Below are 20589 nucleotides of genomic sequence, written 5' to 3'. Positions count from 1 at the left end.
AGAGATAATGATTTCTTGTTGAGTGCACTAAAATTCAATGATGTAGAAAAGGTCTCAAAATCTGTAAGTGTTCTTCTGGTTTCAGTGAGGTCTCAATTCAGTTAATCTATTTTCTTTATTGATATGACAGTTCTACTCTTCATTTGCTTACTTTTATAATTCAGCCATCCATTTCCTCCCCAAGTCTCCTCTGCTGTGAATGGCAGACAGAATCATGCTCAAAAATGACATCCTCCACCTTCAAGAACTTGCCCACATTTATCACCAACATATTGGAGAAAAGATCACAGCTTGGGAAAGGGGAGAAAATTAACAATGGAAGTAAGCACAACTATCCTTTTCTAAGATGCTGGCCCGAGTGAAGACAGAATGTTCCCTGATCAGCTTTAATGCCTCCATGACCTAATCTTTGTGGGCTGCATGTACTGTTGAGTGGTGTCTTGCAGCAACATCAACTGAACATTGCATGACATAAACCAATGTTCCATCCATATATTTGCATCATGGACTGAATATTACACAATATAGTTGAAATGTTTTGACTATCCAACGGAAGGGCAAAAAAATGTGCAAACCTAAACCATGGAATATGCAATCCTACATTTAACTCTCCTTATGACATTTCCTTTCCTATCAATTACCACCTGAGGTTCGGGACCTGTGTAACCCATTGTAATTACCTGCATCAATCTTGAATGCGTACCATCTCCCTGTTGACCAGTGAAGACAGCATATAGTCAAGCCTTAAAGTTAACAAGCTGGACATCTAAATGTAACCATTATTTTAAGATTTCAACTTACGAATATACTTTTTAATGTCTGTCTTCAACAATATCTCCTTTTAGTAGTGGCTTATCTATGTTGCTACACAACACTTTCGAATGCTGAGCCCAACTAATTATTTCAGGACAACAAATGAAATTTATTTGGGAATTTGAGCATTTAAATAACAGCTGAAGTATCCAAATAGGCAACTGGCAGCAGAAAATAAGAACAAGAGATTATCCTTGTTGTCCAGATGTTGTAATAAATAGGCCATTTTGGTTCAGGGAAATTTACCCAAGGACAGAATGAGCACTAATATGAAACTGAAATCATTATCGTGTGTAAAAGCCATTGCATGTTGATACTCCTAGTCCCCCCAAGCATTTCCACCAGTCAAACAGATTACACATGATTGAAGATATTAGATTTAGAAAAGGTAAATTGCCAATCTTAACCACATCAAGCCAGGAGCTTCACTATAAATGATAAAGCCAAACTATTCCATGACTCAGCCTAATGTCTCATTGCCAGACAGCTGATTATACTTTTGGTTCAGTAGAGGTCAGGAAGCAGGTCTCTTAAGGTTTTCATTGGCTTACTGAGCTCAAGTGAAAACACCAAGGTTTATTGGGCAATTTCATCTCTGTACTGAGCATGCGTAACTTGGTTTGAGCACGTAAAAAGGTAGAGTTTATTTTGCTTCCAATCTTAGACACATAAAAGCCAATTGAGTTGACAGAAACAAATATTGGGAATTAAGAGAAGGTTACACGGATGATTCTTCAATCATTATGAAATGCAATATACTGGTGAAAATGCCGAAATCTCAAATACCTTGACCTGGTTGGCAGAGTCGAAGCGCAGCCTTTGTCTGTTCTTGTTCAATTTGCTGATCAGCATTTTCCCTGTTCGGAAATCAAAACTGCTCAGATCCATCGAGTTCCCCAGATACCGCGCAAGCTGCGGCTTGCTTCTGAACTTCTTTCCACTTGGGCTAAAATGATGCAAACAAAAGAGAAAAGTCTTTTACTGCATTTTATAAAACATTACAACATTTGTTTTTTCAAAAAAACTTACACTTTCAAAGTAACTAAAACCTGCCAATTAAAATGGAACATACGTAGTAGAAACTTTAGACGCTATCGAAACCATATTCTACACAGTCACAGATAACACAGTCAACTAAAACACAATCTAGTACGAAAACCATTTGCTCACCAAATGGCATTATGATCATTATTTTTTATTTACAGTTTTAAATTGGGGGTTAGTCATGACAATCCAAGAAACCAAGTAGAATCTACACTAGTGGACATCACTAACAATTAACCTTTTGCATGGCACAGGTAGGCATTATGGATACTCAGCTTTCCACATAAGATGCAGAGCACAGCCACACAAAAGAACGACAGGAGTTTCACCAAAGGGAAGGGGAGAGAAGAAAAAAAGTGCCATTTTTCAGACTATTCTCAAAAACCTCCAAGCAGCTGGTTATACAGCAGCATTAGCAGAGGCCTGGAAGTAGAATACTAAAACATTTTCTCAGGCAGGAAAGGTGAACTGTGCAGGGAGTCTTCAAGGGAAAAGTAATAAAGCTGAAAAATCAAGGAAATTAAATTTGTAACAACATTTACACAGTCCCAGAAACTCTAGAACTTCTACAGTGTTAGTCGTTTGGACCCATGATCCCCACATACCAATCTCCTGATCTCAATCACGCTAGAGAAGGAGAAGGTGTCACACGCTTCCCCATGGGGAAGAAAAAGGACTCTCACGCACCTCCTAGTGGACAGCTCAAGAGCTACATTGGCAGAGGCCTGGTAGCAGATCACCTGCCTCTCTTCTTGGCCAGGGAATGGTGCGTGATGGACAGGCAACCTAAACAAGAGGGGAGAAACACAATTTAAAAGAGGGGATGGAAATGGAACACAATTAAGCATTTTGAATTCTTCCCACCCCATCACCTTCACTGAGATAATTGCAGAATTTCAGAATTATAGCACTTTAGACAGCAAGGGATTGGTCTCATAGTAATTTAAATAATAAACATGTATTATTGAACTTTGCTTTTTGGGAAATAATACTTTCAACCATCAGCCTCAGTTTATTTTAAGATCTGTACTGATCATAGTTCTAGGAAGGAGCATTTGGGCTTCTTACTTGCAATAAATGTCAAATCTCAAGAACAGACCTGCATATGCATATTAAAGAGGCATGGCTTTGCATTTTCAACCATACACTATCATTTTATCGTTGTCTCAGCGAGACTGTCAATATGGAATATTACTTACTGATGGCCTGACAAAATGGGAAGAAATCTTCTAATGCAATAGATTAGTCATAACTGATTTGGTACAGCTGTTCTTATTTTTAATTTTAGAATACCCCGTTTTTCAATTCACACAAAGATCTTTTAGAATTTGCAAACAACAAATACAAGGGCTTGCAATTTTAACAGCATTAGTTTGCATAGCATTAGAAGGGAGCCTTGTAGTTGGGCAGCATGACAGAAGAGGAATCTGGAGTTTGGTTAAACATAGGTATAGTAGCATAGTAAAGAGAGAGATAAAGTTTTTGAAAAAGCTCCCCAGAGATAATGAACTGATTCTGGGAAAATAATTCTTTCTGACACAGTTGATAAACATTTCTAAAATATAAAATACATAACATTTTATGTTACAGGTATGATAAAATGCAAATTTAATTGGCTCATAAAATATTCAGAGAAGTTATATTTTGCTATTTCTACGAATATGCCCTGGGAAGAATTAACAGCAGTAACACCTTATGACATCATGGTTTCTCATAATCCCCCCTTTCCCCCACACAACCACTTTTAGGGGTATACAAAATGAAGGTGTACAGACCAAAATAATCTTAGTTTAATTACTGCGAAATGCAATTTTAGCATCTGACATTAGAAACGTAAATATTTAAAATGTGACAGGAGATTTTTCATAGCTCAATCAAATTGGTCAAACTGATTTATGATGAAATTGATTCTTACTTTATCAAAGTTTAGATTTACTCCTGCTTTTTAAGTACTAAGTTTGAGCAAAAGTACGATACCAGAATATAACACAGGGCACGTATACCAACACCATTTCAAATATATGGATTTTAATTTTTGAAAAAGGAACATTTATTATGAATACTATTTTCCCAATTACAATTAAAACAGGGCAGAAGTAAATAATCAAAAGTGCAATGATCATTAATAACACCAAATGACATACTTGATTTCTGTCATACGCTCAATGTGCCAATTCTGTAGTGTTGAAGAGCAAAATGGGATAAACTACATAAATTTTGTCATCTGAATATTACATCTGAGTACTACATTTCAGAAAATTTTAACAAGGTACATTAGGATTTACATAAAGAGACTTGACAGAAGATAGGAATCACTGAAAATCAAACAAATTCATAAGAAAAAGGAGAAGTAGGCCATTTACTTCCCCACTAGAAATGGGATAATCTGGATTATAATGGAAAAGGAAAGATTTTCAAATATCATTTTTTCCATTTACTGTACCTGCATTTTTCTTAAGAGTCAGCAGGTTTAATTTTTACAATCTATACCTATTACCATGCAATGCTGAGAAAAATGTGAATTCTCAATTGTGTCATCCTTCAAATTAGATATGTTGTTAAAACTGAGCACTATCTGCCTGTTTAAGCGAATGTATCATTGAAGCAGAAAGCTCTCCACTGCCTGGCCAACATACATTCTTCAACTAACATTACCAAAATAGATCAACTGGTCATTCATTTCATTTTGATTGAAGGATGTGTATACAAATTGGCTACTCTCATTAAATTACAAAATGTGACTGCACTTCAAAAGCAATTGACTAAAGATAAGATGTTCTTCCACATGATGAATCTGCAGTCAAGTTTTAACAAAACCATTATGAATAGACAATTTTCATATTGCATTGGATAAGCTTGTTATAGTAATTTTGTAGCAAATAGAGACAAAATCATATAAGCCAATATTTAAGTTATTAGAGGGCAAGATGGTCTTTGGATATATCTAATTTTAATGGCAAGATACTATCCAATAGATAGTTCTAAGTGAAACTATTCATATGATCATAAGACATAGGAGTAGGCCATTTACAGAATCACAATCTTTACAGTGCAAGTGACCATTCGGTCCATCAGGTCTGCACTGGCTCTCTGAAAGAGCATTTGACCTAGTTCCACTCTGCTATCTTATCCCCTTAATCTTACTTATTCTCTCTTTTCAGATAGCAACCCAATTCTCTTTTGAATACCTTGACCGAACCTGCCTCCACCTCTCAGGTGGTTTGTTCCAGGCCCCAACTACCCTTTGGGTGAAAAACGTCCTTCCACACATCACTTGTACTCCTGGATCAAGGCAAATACCGCGGATGCTCTGACGAAGGGTCATCCAGACTCGAACGTTGGCTCTATTCTCTCTCCAGAGATGCTGTCAGACCTGCTGAGTTTCTCCAGCATTTTCTGTTTGTGTGTTACTTGTACTCCTCCTGTGTCTAAGGAAGACTGGAAGATTAACACCATTGCCTCTGCAATTTTCACTCTCACTTCCATCAGTTCCCTCAGATGCATCTAGTCCTGGTACCTGATCTATTTTAAGATAGCCTAACATCCCCTCCTCCTCAACTGTAAGTGTATCAGTTCAAGGTAATATACCTTAATATTGCCTGCAATACATTTTCTATGAAGGCGGCCCATTGTTCAGCCACTGTATTTTCTGCCAAGACTTTTATTCCAATTCATTTGGCTTGGATGCATTCTCATTCCATCGAAATTGGTTTCCCCAATTAATTATCCCTGTTCTGGATTGCTCCTCACCCTTTGTTATGGTCAACCTAAACCCTGTCATACAATGGTCCCCCAACAGCTCTCCCACTGATATTTGATCCACTTAAGCTAACTCATTCCCCAGAACCAGGTCCAACAGTGAGCCCTCTCATTGGAGTGAAAGCATACTGCTGCAGAAAATTATCTTGAATACATTTTAAGAACCCTGGTCCCTCTGCACTATTCCTATCCCAGCCTATATTTGGATAACTGAAATTCTCTCATTATAATTCCTCTATGATTCTTGCATCTCTAATTTCTTTGCAAATCCTTTATTACCCAGACATAATTTAATGGCTTATTAACCTGCTCTAATTTCATCAAACTCTTCCAACTTACCTTGATACAACTGATATATCCCTCAGCCCAGCGAATAGCTCTGCCATTCAACAAGATCATGGCCTTAACTGTAATCCTTGACTCCCTTATCAACCAAAAATCTGCAACTCAATCTGGAACAAATTCAATGACTGAGCTACCACTGTTTGCTGGGGAAGAGAGTTCTAAAGATTAACGACTTAAGAGAAAAAGATCCTCATCTACATTAAATGGGAGTTGCCTTATTTTTAAACTGTGCCCCTCTAGATTTCCCCAAGGATAGCAAACATCCACCAGGCATCTACCATGTTTCAATAAGATCACATCTCATTCTTCTAAATTTTAATGAGTATAGACCCAACCTGCTGAACTTTCCTCATTAGACAATCCCTTCATCAATCAGCAGGGTGAACCTTTTCTGAACCACTTCCAATGCAGTTATATTCCTACTTAAGGAAACCAAAACAACTCCAGGTGTGGTTTCACCAATGCCCTACACATCTGGAGCATAACTTCCCAACTTTTATAATCCACCCCCCTTGTAATAAAGGCCAACATTCCATTTGCCTTCCTAATTGCTGTGACTGCATGCTAACTTTGTGATTCATGTACAAACGCACCCAGGTCCCCCTCCTCTGTACTATAGCATTCTGCAGTCTCTCAATTTAAATACTCCACTTTTCAATTCTTCCTGCCAAAGAGGGCCTCACATTTTCCCGTGTTATACTCCAACTACCAAACATTTGCCCACTTTGTCCACATACCTTCACAGACTGTTTCCTCCACACAATGTACTTTCTTAGGTACCTTTGTATAATTAGCGAATTTGCTACGATACAGATGATCCTTTCATCCAAGTCATTAACATTGATTCTGAATGTCAGATTCAGGAAAATGAAACTTACGATCAAATCCTCCAGATTTAATTCTGAAAATCTAACATACAGAAATAGTTCAATCATTATTGCATTTAGTTATTTTAAGGTTCTGTGAGGGTGCAATGATAGAAATTGTTCCAAAGTTTAGGTTTTCAGTGTCTTAGGGAAATACACCTACATGGAAATGAATGCCCTGTGCTCCACGTGATACAAAAAACAGGTGCATTGAAGAGAAAAGACCAGGCTTCCAAAACTATGGGCCCTAACCCACAGCAGGGTCGCCAAACCAAACCTCAAACTCAGAGGCAGTAACAATTATTGTGAAGCTTCAAAGTTCTAATAGCTACAAGGCCACTTTCAATCCCTGTGTATTAGCATGGCCTAACTGAACAACCTTTGACATCTGATTCCAGGTGAAAAGGTAGGTACTCAATTAAAAAACAGCCTCCTCTCATGGCTCACCATCATCCACTCCCCCACTCTGTTCGCAGAGCTTTATCTGCCCAACTATCTCTCAATCTGGGGTCACAGTGGGAAGAAGTTTGGGAAGCACTGGAAAAGACAATTATTCTCAAATGGCTTTGCAGTTGTTTTGAAAATGCAAACAACAGGAAGAACCCTGGCTGCTGCCTCTTTATTGCTGGCTTAATAAGGCACAAAAACAGTTGCCAATTCAAGGGCAGTTGGGGTTGCAGATAAATGACAATCAGCATGTTGTGCTACCCATCGCAAACTTATTTAAATCGCTGTTGCCTCTTTGAAGCAAACTTGTTTTGCTCAGTTATCAGCATTTAAATGATTACACAAGCAAGTATTTTGACTTCTCCAACAGAGTCACTGATTAAAATATTCTCAATTCAGTACCCTACGTTGCATAGATGTTCATATAAATAATGAAATCCTGTTCTCTGAAAATATGCTGGTGCTATTTAAACCAATAGCAACAGGTCATAGTACACTAATGAAAGCAATACTACTGCTACAGAAAACTAATATCTTCAGGCTGCTTATATGGCATTGGGTAGGCAATTTGATCAAGTCTGCTCCAGTATTTAGCAAGATCACAGCTAATTTGATTCATGGTCTCAACACCACTTTTTTGTCTACCCCCCTCCCCCCAGCCCACCTTCCAGTCTTAAAAGATAGACTTCTTATTCTTAAATGCTGCCCATAAGTTAATCTCCCCCACAAGAGAAAATATCCCTCCTGTATCCACCCTATCAAGTCCCCTCAGGATCTTATATTTTCTATAACAGCACATCTCTCTAAACTCCAATGGGCAAAGGCCCAACTTGATCAACTTTTCTTCAGAAGATAACTCCATTATGCCAGGAATTTGTTCAACACACCTTCTCTGAACTGCTTCAAACACCTGTTTTTTTTTCAAATAAGGAGGCCACAACTGCATACAGTACCCCAGATAAGGTCTTACTAAAGGCCTGGTATAGTTGTACCAAAACATCCCTATTATTATATTCCATTCTCTTGCAATAAATGGCTTACCTAATCACTTGCTGCACCTACATACAAAGTTTGTGATTCATGTACCAGCAACCCAGATCACTCAGTACCACTGTATTCTGAAATCTCCAATTTAGTAGCATATTGCTTTTCTATTGTTCCTGCCAAAGGAGACAGGTTCACATTTTCCTTTATTATACTCCATCTGCCATTTTTTGCCCACTCACAACCTCTCTATATACTCCTGACCCCCACGTGATATGCAAACAAAAGAAATTTCCTTTGGGTTAAGCCATCATCTCAATTACACAACTAGATAATTATGATTACTGTAAGACAAAACTTCTTCACAATATATACGCAATTATTGTTTTTTTTAATTGCGCAGTTATGTACTCGAAAGCAAAGAACAAGAATGGATACTATAAAAATCGTAGTATAATTTTGGTACATCTGGCATAGCTAAAAAAACATAAATTAAGCAGGAGTAGAACTACAATTGTTTGCCTCAGATGGAATACAATGTCAGTTTACTGAACTGTTTCCTGGGATGAGGGGATTGTCCTTTGAGGAGTGATTGAATAGATTAGGCCTATATTCTCTGCTGTTTAGAATGAGCGATGATCTAACTGGAATATATAACATTCTTAAATGGCTTGACATGGCGGATACTGGGGAAGAGACACTGCCCCCCACCCCAAGCTGAGGAATCTGGAACTAAAGATTAGTTCCAGAACGAGGGGTTGGTCATCCAGAGCTGAGATTAAGAAAGTCTTATTTACTCAAAGGGTTATGAACCTATGGAATACTGTACCCTAACAAGCTGTGCATGCACACTGAATATATGCACGACAGAGATCAATAGTTTTTTAATGTTAATGGGAATTTAGGGAAAATGAGGCAGTGTTGAAAGATGTTACTGAAGTAGAAGACTGGCCATGTTCTGATGGAATGGTGGAACAGGCTCAAGGGGTTGACTGGTCCAACTCCAACTCCTATTTCATGTGCAGAAGAATTGAAATATATAGTACATAATTTAGTGTGTGATTTAAATTTGCATAATCTAGCAGCAAAAATAGCAATTTTATCTTTGACTTATCACTATTTTTACAGCAATAGTGCACCTTTACTTTCACGTGAAATTCTGCACATACATCTTCAACTGGGCTAGCCACATAAATCCTTACGTTTGTCATGCAGGTACAGTGACAATCGAAAGCCTATTTTGTTGATGCTTCAAAGTTGCACCAGGAAATAACTGCACAGAAGACAGATATGCAGAATCATGCCACTTTCAGTGAGCAGAGATACAAGATGCTAATGACCGATATTGTCCAGAATGGATCCAACAATTGTTTAAAAACATATTTAGGTTACCACAATTGCTGTATTTTGACTGTAAATCCAAAAAATTAGGTATTTTTTGCCAATAAGCTTAATACCCAGTTTTGCTCTTTCCTTTTGAGTATATAACTGTTTATACAATGTAACTTTTTAATGGCAACCCACAGTTAATTTACTTTTCAAATATTGAAGCCCCACTAAAAACTATTGACTTGTTTACTAAACAGCAACTCATAACGCATTTCCCTCATCCCTTAATTCACTCTGCCACTCCTGAACAAAATCAAGAAGACCACAAACATTTCTTCAGCCCGTCCCAAGGAGTTACTTTTGTAGCACAGTTCTGTAGGTATTACCTCTTGTATAAGGAGATACAATATTCATGCCAATGCATTAATGATTAAAAGGGCTTTCCTATGTTATTAACTTCAGAACTTTGGTGGGAGCACAATTAGGAAAATTAGATGGACATTCCCTTTCCTGGTTACTATCCAGCAACGCTAAGTGGATATCATGCACAATGTGTGGTACCCTTTTATTGTCAGTCTACTAACATTCTCTGTCTATACTCAGCCATCAGAACAGCCAAGTTAAAATTAGATTAAAAATCTGGAAGGAATTGAATTTAAAACTTTTTTTAAAAATGTTGATTTTTTTTAATGACTGCCATTGAGTTTTAGCTCCAAATACAGAATGAGTCTGGCAGCCATGTGGGGTAAGTATTACTCACACTAGTGCCATTACTGAAATGTACAATATATTTATCAGTTTTAAGGATCACCATCAGACATGCGGTGCCAAGTAGACAAAAAAAAACTCCATGGTGCAAACACGCTGCTAGTACTGAAGTACTTTCCCCCAACAGGGAAGCAACTTTCAGAATGGTCCTTGTCAAACATTCCTTTTTTAAAAAAGTGTATATATATAAAAAATATATATAAATGTAGACATAAATGGGGATGCAATTTGGAGTGAAATATCAGAGCCCAAGATGTATTGGGGGGGGGGGGGGGGGGGGGGTACAATTTGGAGTGAGACACCCGAGCCCAAGAACAGGATCTTGGTGTTCTGGTGGTGGGAGAAGTTTGCAGAGGGGACCTAACACATGAAAAAGAAATATATAAACAAAATGTGTGTGTGTGTGTGTGTGTGTGTGTGGGGGGGGGGGGGGGGGAGAGACGTGAAGTTTAAAGTCTGCTACGAGGTGTGATTAGCTGCAGCCCAACTCTTGGCCTCAAGTCAGGAAGAGGCACAATGAGTCCTAACAATGTGCACAAAGCGGCAGCTGCTGGGACGGTGGGAGGAGAGAACGGGGGTTAGAACAAACAGTAAAGGCCAAGGAACGACCGCATCCACCCCCCGGGGCAGAGAGGGAGACACCAGGCCGGGCTGGGCTCCACACCAGCCCCTCCCGCACTGCGCCGCCCCCCCCCCAATCCCCACCCCCACCTCCCCAGAGAGCTGAAGCCAACGCTAGGCCTCTCCCACCCTCTCCCCTCCCGCTCACCTATAGTAATAGACGTCGCTCTTCCCCGCCGACAGGCCCGACTTTCGAGTCACTTCTTCCCGTTTCCAGCCGGAGGGGAGCGCCGAGCACTCGAAGCGCTTCCTTTCCATCTCCAGGATTGCCGGCTGGAGGCGGACAAACTAAAAAGCTGAACCCCCCCACCCCCCCAAAAAAAGCAAAAGTGAGAGGTGTAAAGGGGGAGGGGAAGGAGAGAGTCTGTGTGTGTGGAGAGGAGGGGGGGGGTCGCGCTGGGTGAGGAAAGGCGGCGATCAGCAGGCCTATCCTCCTGCTTTCCACCCGGCGCTCTGCCGCCGACTCCGTCCCCTCACCGCCCGCCTCGCGCCGCCGCTTGGCCCCGCCCCCAACCCCCCACGAGCCAGCCGCACCACATCACACTCCGCGCCGGCACAATCAACCGCCTCACACCAGCACCGCGCCTCCGCACCCACAGAAGAGTGCCTGCTATTGCTGCTCTCCTGCTCTGATCATTCTGCTATTGCTGCTCTCCTGCTCTGACCATTCTGCTATTGCTGCTCTCCTGCTCTGACCATTCTGCTATTGCTGCTCTCCTGCTCTGACCATTCTGCTATTGCTGCTCTCCTGCTCTGACCATTCTGCTATTGCTGCTCTCCTGCTCTGATCATTCTGCTATTGCTGCTCTCCTGTTCTGATCATTCTGCTGCTGCTACTTTCCTGCTCTGACCATTCTCTGACCAGAGGCGGCACAGTGGTTAGCACTGCTGTCTGAGGGTCCCAGGTTCAATTCCCAGCTTGGGTCATTGTCTGTGTGGAGTCCGCACGTTCTCCATCCTGTTTCCTCCCATAGTCCAAAAGATGTGCTGGTTAGGTGCATTGGCCATGCTAAATTCTCCCTCAGTGTACCCAAACAGGTTCAGAGTGTGGCAACTAGAGGATTCTACAGTAACTTCATTGCAGTGTACTTGTGACACTAAAACCATTCTGCTGCTACTACTCTTGCTCTGACGTGCTGCTGCTAGAATAAAGAAAAATACAGCGCAGGAACAGACCCTTTGGCCCTCCACACCTTTGCCTATCATGATGCCCTAACTAAACTTAAAAAAACCTTCCACCCTTACTTAGTCCACATCCCTCTAATTCTTCCCTATTCATGGACCCATTCGGATGCTTCTTAAATGTTGCTAGTATGCCTGCTTCCACCACGTCCTCTGACAGCGCATTCCAGGCACCCACCAGTTGCTGTGTGAGGAGTCTCCCCCATTCATCTCCCTTAAACTTTCCCCCTCTCACTTTGAACCTGTGCCCCCTTGTAATTGACATTTACACCTGGGAAAAAGCCTCTGAATATTCACTCTGTCTATGCCTCTCAATTTTATTGGACTCATAATTTTCTCCAACCCTCTTCTGCTACACCATTCTGCTGCTCCTACAGTAACCATTTTGCTGCTACTCTCCTGCTGTAACCATGCTGGCATCACTCCAGGAAGCTCAATCAAAGCAGCGAGCACTGTCTATGACCTTTCAACCCTCACAGTGAACCAAAGGCAGCAGAACTTCCTTGCGTCGAATGACTCACTGGATATGTGCAGTGAACTCATGTATCTCAGTTGCATTGAAGCACCTTGGAGTGCAACTTTTTCTATGTAGACAATCTTTAAAATAACTTTGCAACTTTCGTAAGACTAATGTAAAATGGTGGGGCATGACCATCGCTGCCATCCCTTGTTGCCCTTGAGAAGATGGTGGTGAGCCTCCTTCTTGGATCTCTGCAGTCCGCATGCTGTGTGTTGACCCACAATACTGTTAGGGAGGGAATTCCAGGATTTTGACCCAGCGTCTGCGAAGGAACGGCAATATATTTCCAAGTCAGGATGGTGAGTGACTTGGAGGAGAACTTGCAGGTGGTCATGTTCCCATATATTTGCTGCCCTTGTCCTTTGAGATGGAAGTGGTCATGGGTTTGGAAGATGTAGTCTAAGAATCTTTGATGAACTGCTGCAGTGCATCTTGTAGATAGTACACACTGCTGCTACTGAGCATCAGTGGTGGAGGGAGTGGATGTTTGTAGATGTGGCACCAATCAAGTGGGCTGCTTTGTTCTGGATGGTGCCAAGCTTCTTGAGTGTTGTTGGAGCTGCACCCATCGAGGCAAGTGAGGAGTATTCCATCACACTCCTGACTTGTGCCTTGTAGATGGTGGATAGGCTTTGGGGAGTCAGGAGGTGAGTTACTCACCATAGTATTCCTAGCCTCTAACCTGCATTTATGTGGCAAGTCCAGTTGAGTTTCTGGTCAATTTTAACCCCAAGGATGTTGACAATGGGGGATTTAGTGATGGTAATACTATTGAATGTCATGGGGTAATGGTTAGAGTGTCCTGTATTGGTGATGGTCACTGCTTGGCACTTGTGTGGCATGACCGTTACTTGCCACTTGTCAGCCCTAGCCTGGATATCGTCCAGATCTTGTTGCATTTGAACACGGACTGCTTCAGTATCTGAGGAGTTGCAAATGGTGGCTGAACAATGCGCAATCATCGGTGAACATCCCCAATTGTGATCTTATGACGGAGGGAAGGTCATTGATGAAGTAGCTGAAGATTATTGGGCCTAGGACACTACCCTGAGGGATTCCTGCAGAGATATCCTGGAGCTGAGATGACTAATCCTGCACAACCATCTTCCTATGTATTAGGTATGACTCCAACAAGCAGAGAATTTGCCCCCTGATACCTATTGATTCCAATTTTGCTAAGGCTCCTTGTTACTACACTCAGTCAAATGCAGCCTTGATGTTACTCTCACCTCACCTCTGGAATTCAGCTCTTCTGTCCATGTTTGAACCCAGGCTGTAATGAGGTCAGGAACTGAGTGACCCTGGCAAAACCCAAACTGAGTGTCACTGAGCAGGTTATTGCTGAGCAGGTGCTGCTTGATAGCATTGTTAATGACCTCCTTCCATCTTTACTGATGATCAAGAGTAGTATGTTTGGTGGTAATTGGCCAGGTTGGATTTGTCCTGCTTTTTGTGTTCCGGATGTGGAGATGTTGGACTGGGCTGGGCTCAGTAAGAAGTTTCACAACACCAGGTTAAAGTCCAAAAGATTTATTTGGATTCACAAGCTTTCGGAGCACTGCTCCTTCCTTGGGTGACTCACCTGAGGAAGGAGCAGCGCTCTGAAAGTTCATGATTCCAAATAAACCTGTTGGACTTCAACCTGGTGTTGTTGTGAGACTTCTTTTTGTGTAAAGGACATACCTGGGCAATTTTCTACATTGTTGGTAGATGCCAGTGTTGTAACTATACTGGGAAAACTTGGTTAAGAGAGCAGCAGGTTCTGGAGCATAGGTTCTGGAGCATAGGTTTTCAGTACTATTGCCAGAATGTTATCAGGGCCCACTACCTTTGCAGTATCCAGCACCTCCAACCATTCCTTGATATCATGTGGAGTGAATCGAACTGGCTGGAGACTGGCATCTGAGATGTTGGGAACCACTGGAGGAGGCTGAGATGGATCATCCACTTGGCACTTCTGGCTGAGGATTGTGAATGCTTCAGCCTTATTTCTTGCACTGATGTGTTGGCCTTCTTCATCATTGAGGATGGGGATATTTGCAGAGCCTCCTCCTCCAGAGAGTGTTAATTGTCCCTCACCGTTCATGACTAGATGTGGCAGGACTGCAGTGCTTAGGTCTGATCCATTGGAGTCACTTAGCTCTGTCTATCACTTGCTGATTATGCTGTTTGGCATGCAAGTAGTAGAGGGGATGTCAGGAGCATCACCAGATTGACACCACAATTTTAGGTATGCCTGGTGATGCTCCTGACATCCCCTCCTGTACTCTCCATTGAGCCAGGGTTGATCCCCTGGCTTGATGGTAATGGTTGAGTGGGGGATATGCTGGGCCATGAGGTTGCAGATTGTGCAGGAGTCCAGTTCCACTGCTGTTGATGGCCCTCAGTACTCCTGGATGTCCAGTCTTGAGTTGTTAGATCTGTTCAAAGTCTGTCCCATTTAGCATGATGATAGTGCTACACAACATGATGGAGGTTATTCTCAATGTGAAGGCAGGATTTCATCTCCACAAGGAATGTGTGGTAGTTACTCTTACCAGTGTTGTCATGGACAGATGCATTTGCAGGTGGCAGATTGGTAAGGATAAGATCAAGTATGTTTTTTCCTCTTGTTAGTTCCTTCACCTGCTGCAGACCCAGTCTAGCAGTTAAAAACATTTCCGTTACTGTATTGAAGCATCACAGAATGTTACTTGATGTATGTAAAGAACCTGAATATTACTGCTTTTTGTGTGATGGTCATTTTGGAATGATTGTAATGTTCTCACAGATTTATGAATAAAGTATATTTCTGGAAAAAAGTGGAAAAACACACACACACTCTCTCATCTTCAAACACAAGCACATGGGCAGAAAAACGCGGACAGGAAACCGTGGTCTACCATTTAAAAATAACTCTTTAATTTGCAGACTAAAATTACCAGAAACCTTCTCCTCTTTCCCTTCCCCCTCTAAATTAAACCCATGTCTCTCATTCATTTTCAGGCAATGAATTAAGAGTGAAAATGAAGAGAGTTAAAAAACTTGCATTTTTTTCAGGGTTAAAAAAAACTTGCATTTTTTCAAAGCCTTTTGTAACCACAGGTCCTCCTAAAACCCTTTATAGTCAATTAATGTACTTTTTTGTGAGTTGTATTATTGTAATATAGGGAATACAGTCATCAATTTGCGCACAGCAAGGTCACACAAACTGCAAACTGACAATGATCGGATCATCTGTTTTGTGATGGTGATTGACAGATATTGGCCATGACAGCTGGGATAATTTCCCTGCTCTTTTTGAACTGTGGTATAAGATCTTCCAACCTCTTCAAAGTGAACTGGGTTTTGGTTGCAGCATTTTTGTGCTCAAGTCTTAGAACGGGACTTGAATCCACAACCTTCTAACTCAGAGACAAGTGCACCACCAACTGAGATACAGTTAAAGACAGCAAACACAATGCAGTACTAAAGTCTGCATATCATGATAGCTTATGGAAATATGTAATTACACAAATGGGCTGGCAATTGGACTGTCAATTTTGACTGATGCAATTTTCAGCACAAGACCTCCTGCTGACACCCTCCCCTACACACATCCCATCATCTTGTCAGACAGCCTTCGCCCTCCAATATATTTGTACCTAATGAATGCATTAACATTTGAAATAGATCACAATTTTTAATGTTCCAATGAGATTCCAGGACAAATCTAGAAGGTTGTGCTGGCCAACTTGCAGTGTAGCTGTTTATTAAAGAAGTTTCTCCTTGGGATTCCTAGCTAATCTGTGTCTAACGCCAGCTGGGACTAGTGCCCAGCTACAACCTAACCATAGCAGGAACTTGGCCAATGCCGAACGTTTTCAGATAATGTCAAAACTGTGATGAAACATGAGGAAATCATTTGGCCCACTATGTTTCTACTGGCTCTCCAGTACTGGCAATTTACTTAGTGCCATACTCCCGCCATCCCCATATTCCTGCACTTTCTTCCTTTTCAAATAAGTCTTTTTACCCCTTGAAAGCTTCAATTGAACTTGTGTCCCTGTCAAAGTATTCCAGACCTTAGCCATTCACTGCATGAAAACATTTTTTCTCACATTGTTTTGCTTCTTTTGCAGATTATTTTAAATCTGCACCCTCTCATTCTCCATCCTTTCGTGAAGGGGAATAGTTTCTCCCTATCTTCTCTATTCTGACCCCTCGTAATTTTGAATATTTCTACCAATCTCCTCTCAGCCCTCTTTTCTCCAAGGTCCTAGCCTCTCCAATCTATCTTCCTCATCGCAGGAACCATGAATCGTTCCTGCGCTCTCCCCAAACCCTTCACATCCTTCCCAAAGTGCCCAGAACTGAATGCAAATGTCCAGCTGAGGCCAAATTAGTTTTTTAAGGATGTTCAACATAATCTCCTTGGTCTTGTGCTCTATGTTCCTATTAACAAAGCCCAGGATACTTGTATGTTGTATTAACTGCTCTCTCAACCTGCCCTGCCGCCTTCATCAATTTATGTACATATTCACCCAGGTCCCTTGGCCCCTGCATCCATTTGAGTTATATCCTTTATTTTATATTGTCACTCCATTTTTTCCCAATCAAATCACTTCACATTTCTCTGAATTGAGCTTCATCTACTGCCTGTCCACCCTTGTAGCAACTCATCTACGTCCTTTTGTCTTAAGGCAATGAAGATTAAATATGGAACTTTGCAGTGTAAATAAATGTATCACTGCTAACAATGTACTCAAATTCATATTTGAAATTTGAATTGGCTCTCGAGTACATTAACTTTAAAGTTAGAACAATTATTTTGGTTGTGTCCTTCCATGCTCAATCTGCTATGGTTGCAACAATACCTGTAGTAGAGTGGCCCTTTAAGCTGGGGGGTGCTGTTTCCCCAGGACCCTATGGATCGTCCCGGTGGGAAGCTGAACCATTGGCAAGAGACCATATACCACGGGCAGAGGAGGGACTCGCAGTGGGAGTCAGGGAATTGAGTAGAGCGGTCACATTGTAGTTTAGTCTGAACTTGTATATATAGTATTCTTTATTTGGCAATAAAACCTTTATTGATTCAAGCTACATTGAGTCACCCTTGATCTTTTACAAAACCTGTCAACTCAAGAGCTTCATCTAAGATAACTTTATTTAGCCTTGACAGTAAAGATTAGAGCCAAGCTCAATGCTTTTCTCAACAATTAAACACTTCAAGCCTCTGAGTAGTGAGCAGGAGCAGATAACCTTCCAGACATATGGGCTCCTGATGGCAACTGTAGTGCTTCTGCTATCGCTGATCCCCAAAGTTGAAATAAACTAATTAATCTGAAACCAGGAATTAAACCTGAATTGCTCCTATCTTTTAGACTCAGCTAGCCACTGTTGAACTCAGAGTTAGATTTGAGTTGTTTAAACATATCTTTTGCATTAGCACTTCAGTAATTCAAAACCGATCATAAAAATACTCATGGTATATGGGAAATAGAGTTGAGTAGGAGTAGGAGCAGGAGCAGAATTTCATTCATGTTCTTTCCAATGGAAACACACTTTGACATTAGGAAGGATAACCTGAACTGAACACTCGAGGAATAACATGAGAATCACTGACAAATACATGACATCATTCTATAAGAGATGATCAATTTATGGTGTAACAATAACATCCTGTCCTGTTATTGTTCAAATTTCATTCACTAAACTTCTACATAAATATGGTGGAAAATTGAAATTACTTCCTTTTATTTTCATGAAACAACTTGCTCACCAATTTCAAGAAAAATGACAGTTGGTGAGGATTTGTGAAATGTGATATACCCTTGCCTCTCATGTAAGCACACAAAGACTTCCCTTAGTTGAAGTTTCCTCATATAATTCCATATATAGAAAATAATTCTGCTATTTCAAATACAAAATGTCTTTGAATGTGGCCACAAGAATTCTTCCACCATCTCTCTCAACATATTTACTGAACATACAAAAAAAGTCAGGAATTTAAAAAAATTCTCAGTGCAAAACCTGTAGTTTATTTTTATTTTAAAACAGGCAATGTTTAAGATTATTCTAATCAGCTGGGGGCTGTAGCCCAGTGTGCTGCAGGAAAGAATAAGTGTGCAGAGAAAAAAATGCGCTGCTAATAATTAATGCCTCATAAATATATTTCTAACAGATTTTCTTCACTCTCAAGAATCATTGATTGATTGTAAGTGTTCAAAAAAAAGGCAAGCAAACTATCCAAGGGATCCAGTTGTAGCGCACACAATTCCCTAAATACACCACTGTATTTGGATACATACTAAGAATGGTATTGTGAAGCAACTACATATTAAAATCATTAGATATTATGGATCATAATTACCACATTATCCGGAGGCCAAATACAATACAGCCCTTTATAATTGTTGTTTCTCGCTTTTTTTCCCCCAATTACCTTGATCATAAAACATTAACAGAAGCAGGAACAAAGGTTTAATTCTGGCTCTGTACATTTTTGGCATAATACTTTCGAACCTCAATCATAACTGTCTACTCATTTCTACCCCAGATGTTGTTTTGCCTCATTTGATTTTTGAAGAATTCTAACCAATCTGAAAAATGCATCACCATACACATATTTTTCTCTTATATTTTCACTGTACTGATAGGCAGACTTATCACATCATTTTTAGTTCAAGTCATTTTTCCCAAGGCCTGGAAACAGAACACTATACCTTCTTAAATCTGGTGCCACTTTGTCAATACTGCTTGGTTTACCTGCTCTTCTCTCCAGTTCTTTTCAACTGCAAATTGATAAATGCACACACCTACTGTATTCAAGACCTGCTGCGTATACAAAACGGGGATTCAATTGGTGAGTCAAGCAGGCGTGCAGGGAAAATCCAAAATTCCCCAAAATCCCCGACCACAAAAAAGTATGGTGAATTTTTAAATTATGCATTCAGAATTTCAAAAATCAAGGACATGATTTTTATTATAGGAAAATGTTTGTTCTGCTCACAGGAAAAGTTAGCTGGACTCACTTAAAAGCATCCCCAAGTTAAAAGGTTATAGATTCAAGCCCCACTTCAAGTTTCTTCATAGAACAGTAATCATTAAATCCCTACAATGCAGAAGGACACCATTCGGCCCATCAAGTCTGCTCTGACTCTCTGACAGAGTATCTTACCCAGACCCCCTCCCCTGCCCTATTCCTGTAAACCCACATATTTACCATGGCTAATCCATCTAACCTACCCATCTTGGGACACTAATGGGCAATTTAGCACCTAACCCTTTAAACTGTGGGAGGAAACCAGAGCACCCAGAGGAAACTCACACAGAGACACTGAGATAACGTGTAAACTCCACTCAGTCACTCAAGGTCGGAATCGAACCTGGGTCCCTGGCACCCTGGGCAGCAGTGCTTACCGCTGTGCTGCCCCCAAAAACACAGAACAGCTTGATAATGAATACTGATGATCTCAAACCACCAAGCTTTCAGTTAACTGCCAAACGCAGTAACTAATTGTGCCACAGAGACTCATTATGATACTTTTTCAATACAAAAGAGTGATGAAGTGTTAGAGAATCTATCTGAATAGCAGGATGTGCTCTTGCTGCCGTGATTAAAACTCTTCCTTTATTCAATGTGACCACAAAAAAAAATCAATGCATCATTAAAGTCATTTACAACATTGAAGGCCATCTGGCCCATCAAGTACAGGGTTTTGGCAAGACCAAATCTGAAATGACCTTGCTGCCTGCAGTGATTTCAAAAGGAAATTGGATAAGTACTTGAGGGAAAGAAATCTGCTGGACTATGTAGGTTGAATGGAAGAGCTGACTGACTGGATCAACTCTTGCTCCTAGTGTTCTTGAATCCATGTTGGCTCTCCACGGAGAAATCCAGTCAGTCCAGCTCTTCCATTCAACCCACAGTCCAGCAGATTTCTTTCCCTC

General features: G+C 40.8%; 1 protein-coding gene across 4 annotated transcripts in view; it reads right to left on the bottom strand.

Annotated features, from left to right (window-relative positions):
- The window catches only part of mbd3a (methyl-CpG binding domain protein 3a), a 30793-nt gene extending 19328 nt beyond the window's left edge, over window positions 1-11465 (bottom strand). The window contains exons 1-3 of one of the 4 annotated variants that reach the window (XM_080212635.1): window positions 11125-11465; window positions 2545-2643; window positions 1600-1759 (exon numbers count right to left, since the gene is read on the bottom strand). In XM_080212635.1, coding sequence (XP_080068761.1) covers window positions 1600-1759; window positions 2545-2643; window positions 11125-11234 — 369 coding nt within the window. In that variant the 5' untranslated portion in view covers window positions 11235-11465. The remainder of the gene's footprint in view (window positions 1-1599; window positions 1760-2544; window positions 2644-11124) is intronic. The other 3 variants (XM_080212636.1, XM_080212637.1, XM_080212638.1) reach the window with 3 other exon arrangements.
- Between the last annotated feature and the right edge of the window lie 9124 nt (window positions 11466-20589).

This window comes from Carcharhinus amblyrhynchos, chromosome 26 (assembly GCF_965287045.1).
Source record: "Carcharhinus amblyrhynchos chromosome 26, sCarAmb.v2.hapA, whole genome shotgun sequence".
In the NCBI taxonomy this organism is placed as follows: Eukaryota; Metazoa; Chordata; class Chondrichthyes; order Carcharhiniformes; family Carcharhinidae; genus Carcharhinus; species Carcharhinus amblyrhynchos.
This window is presented reverse-complemented; position numbering and strand designations above follow the sequence as displayed.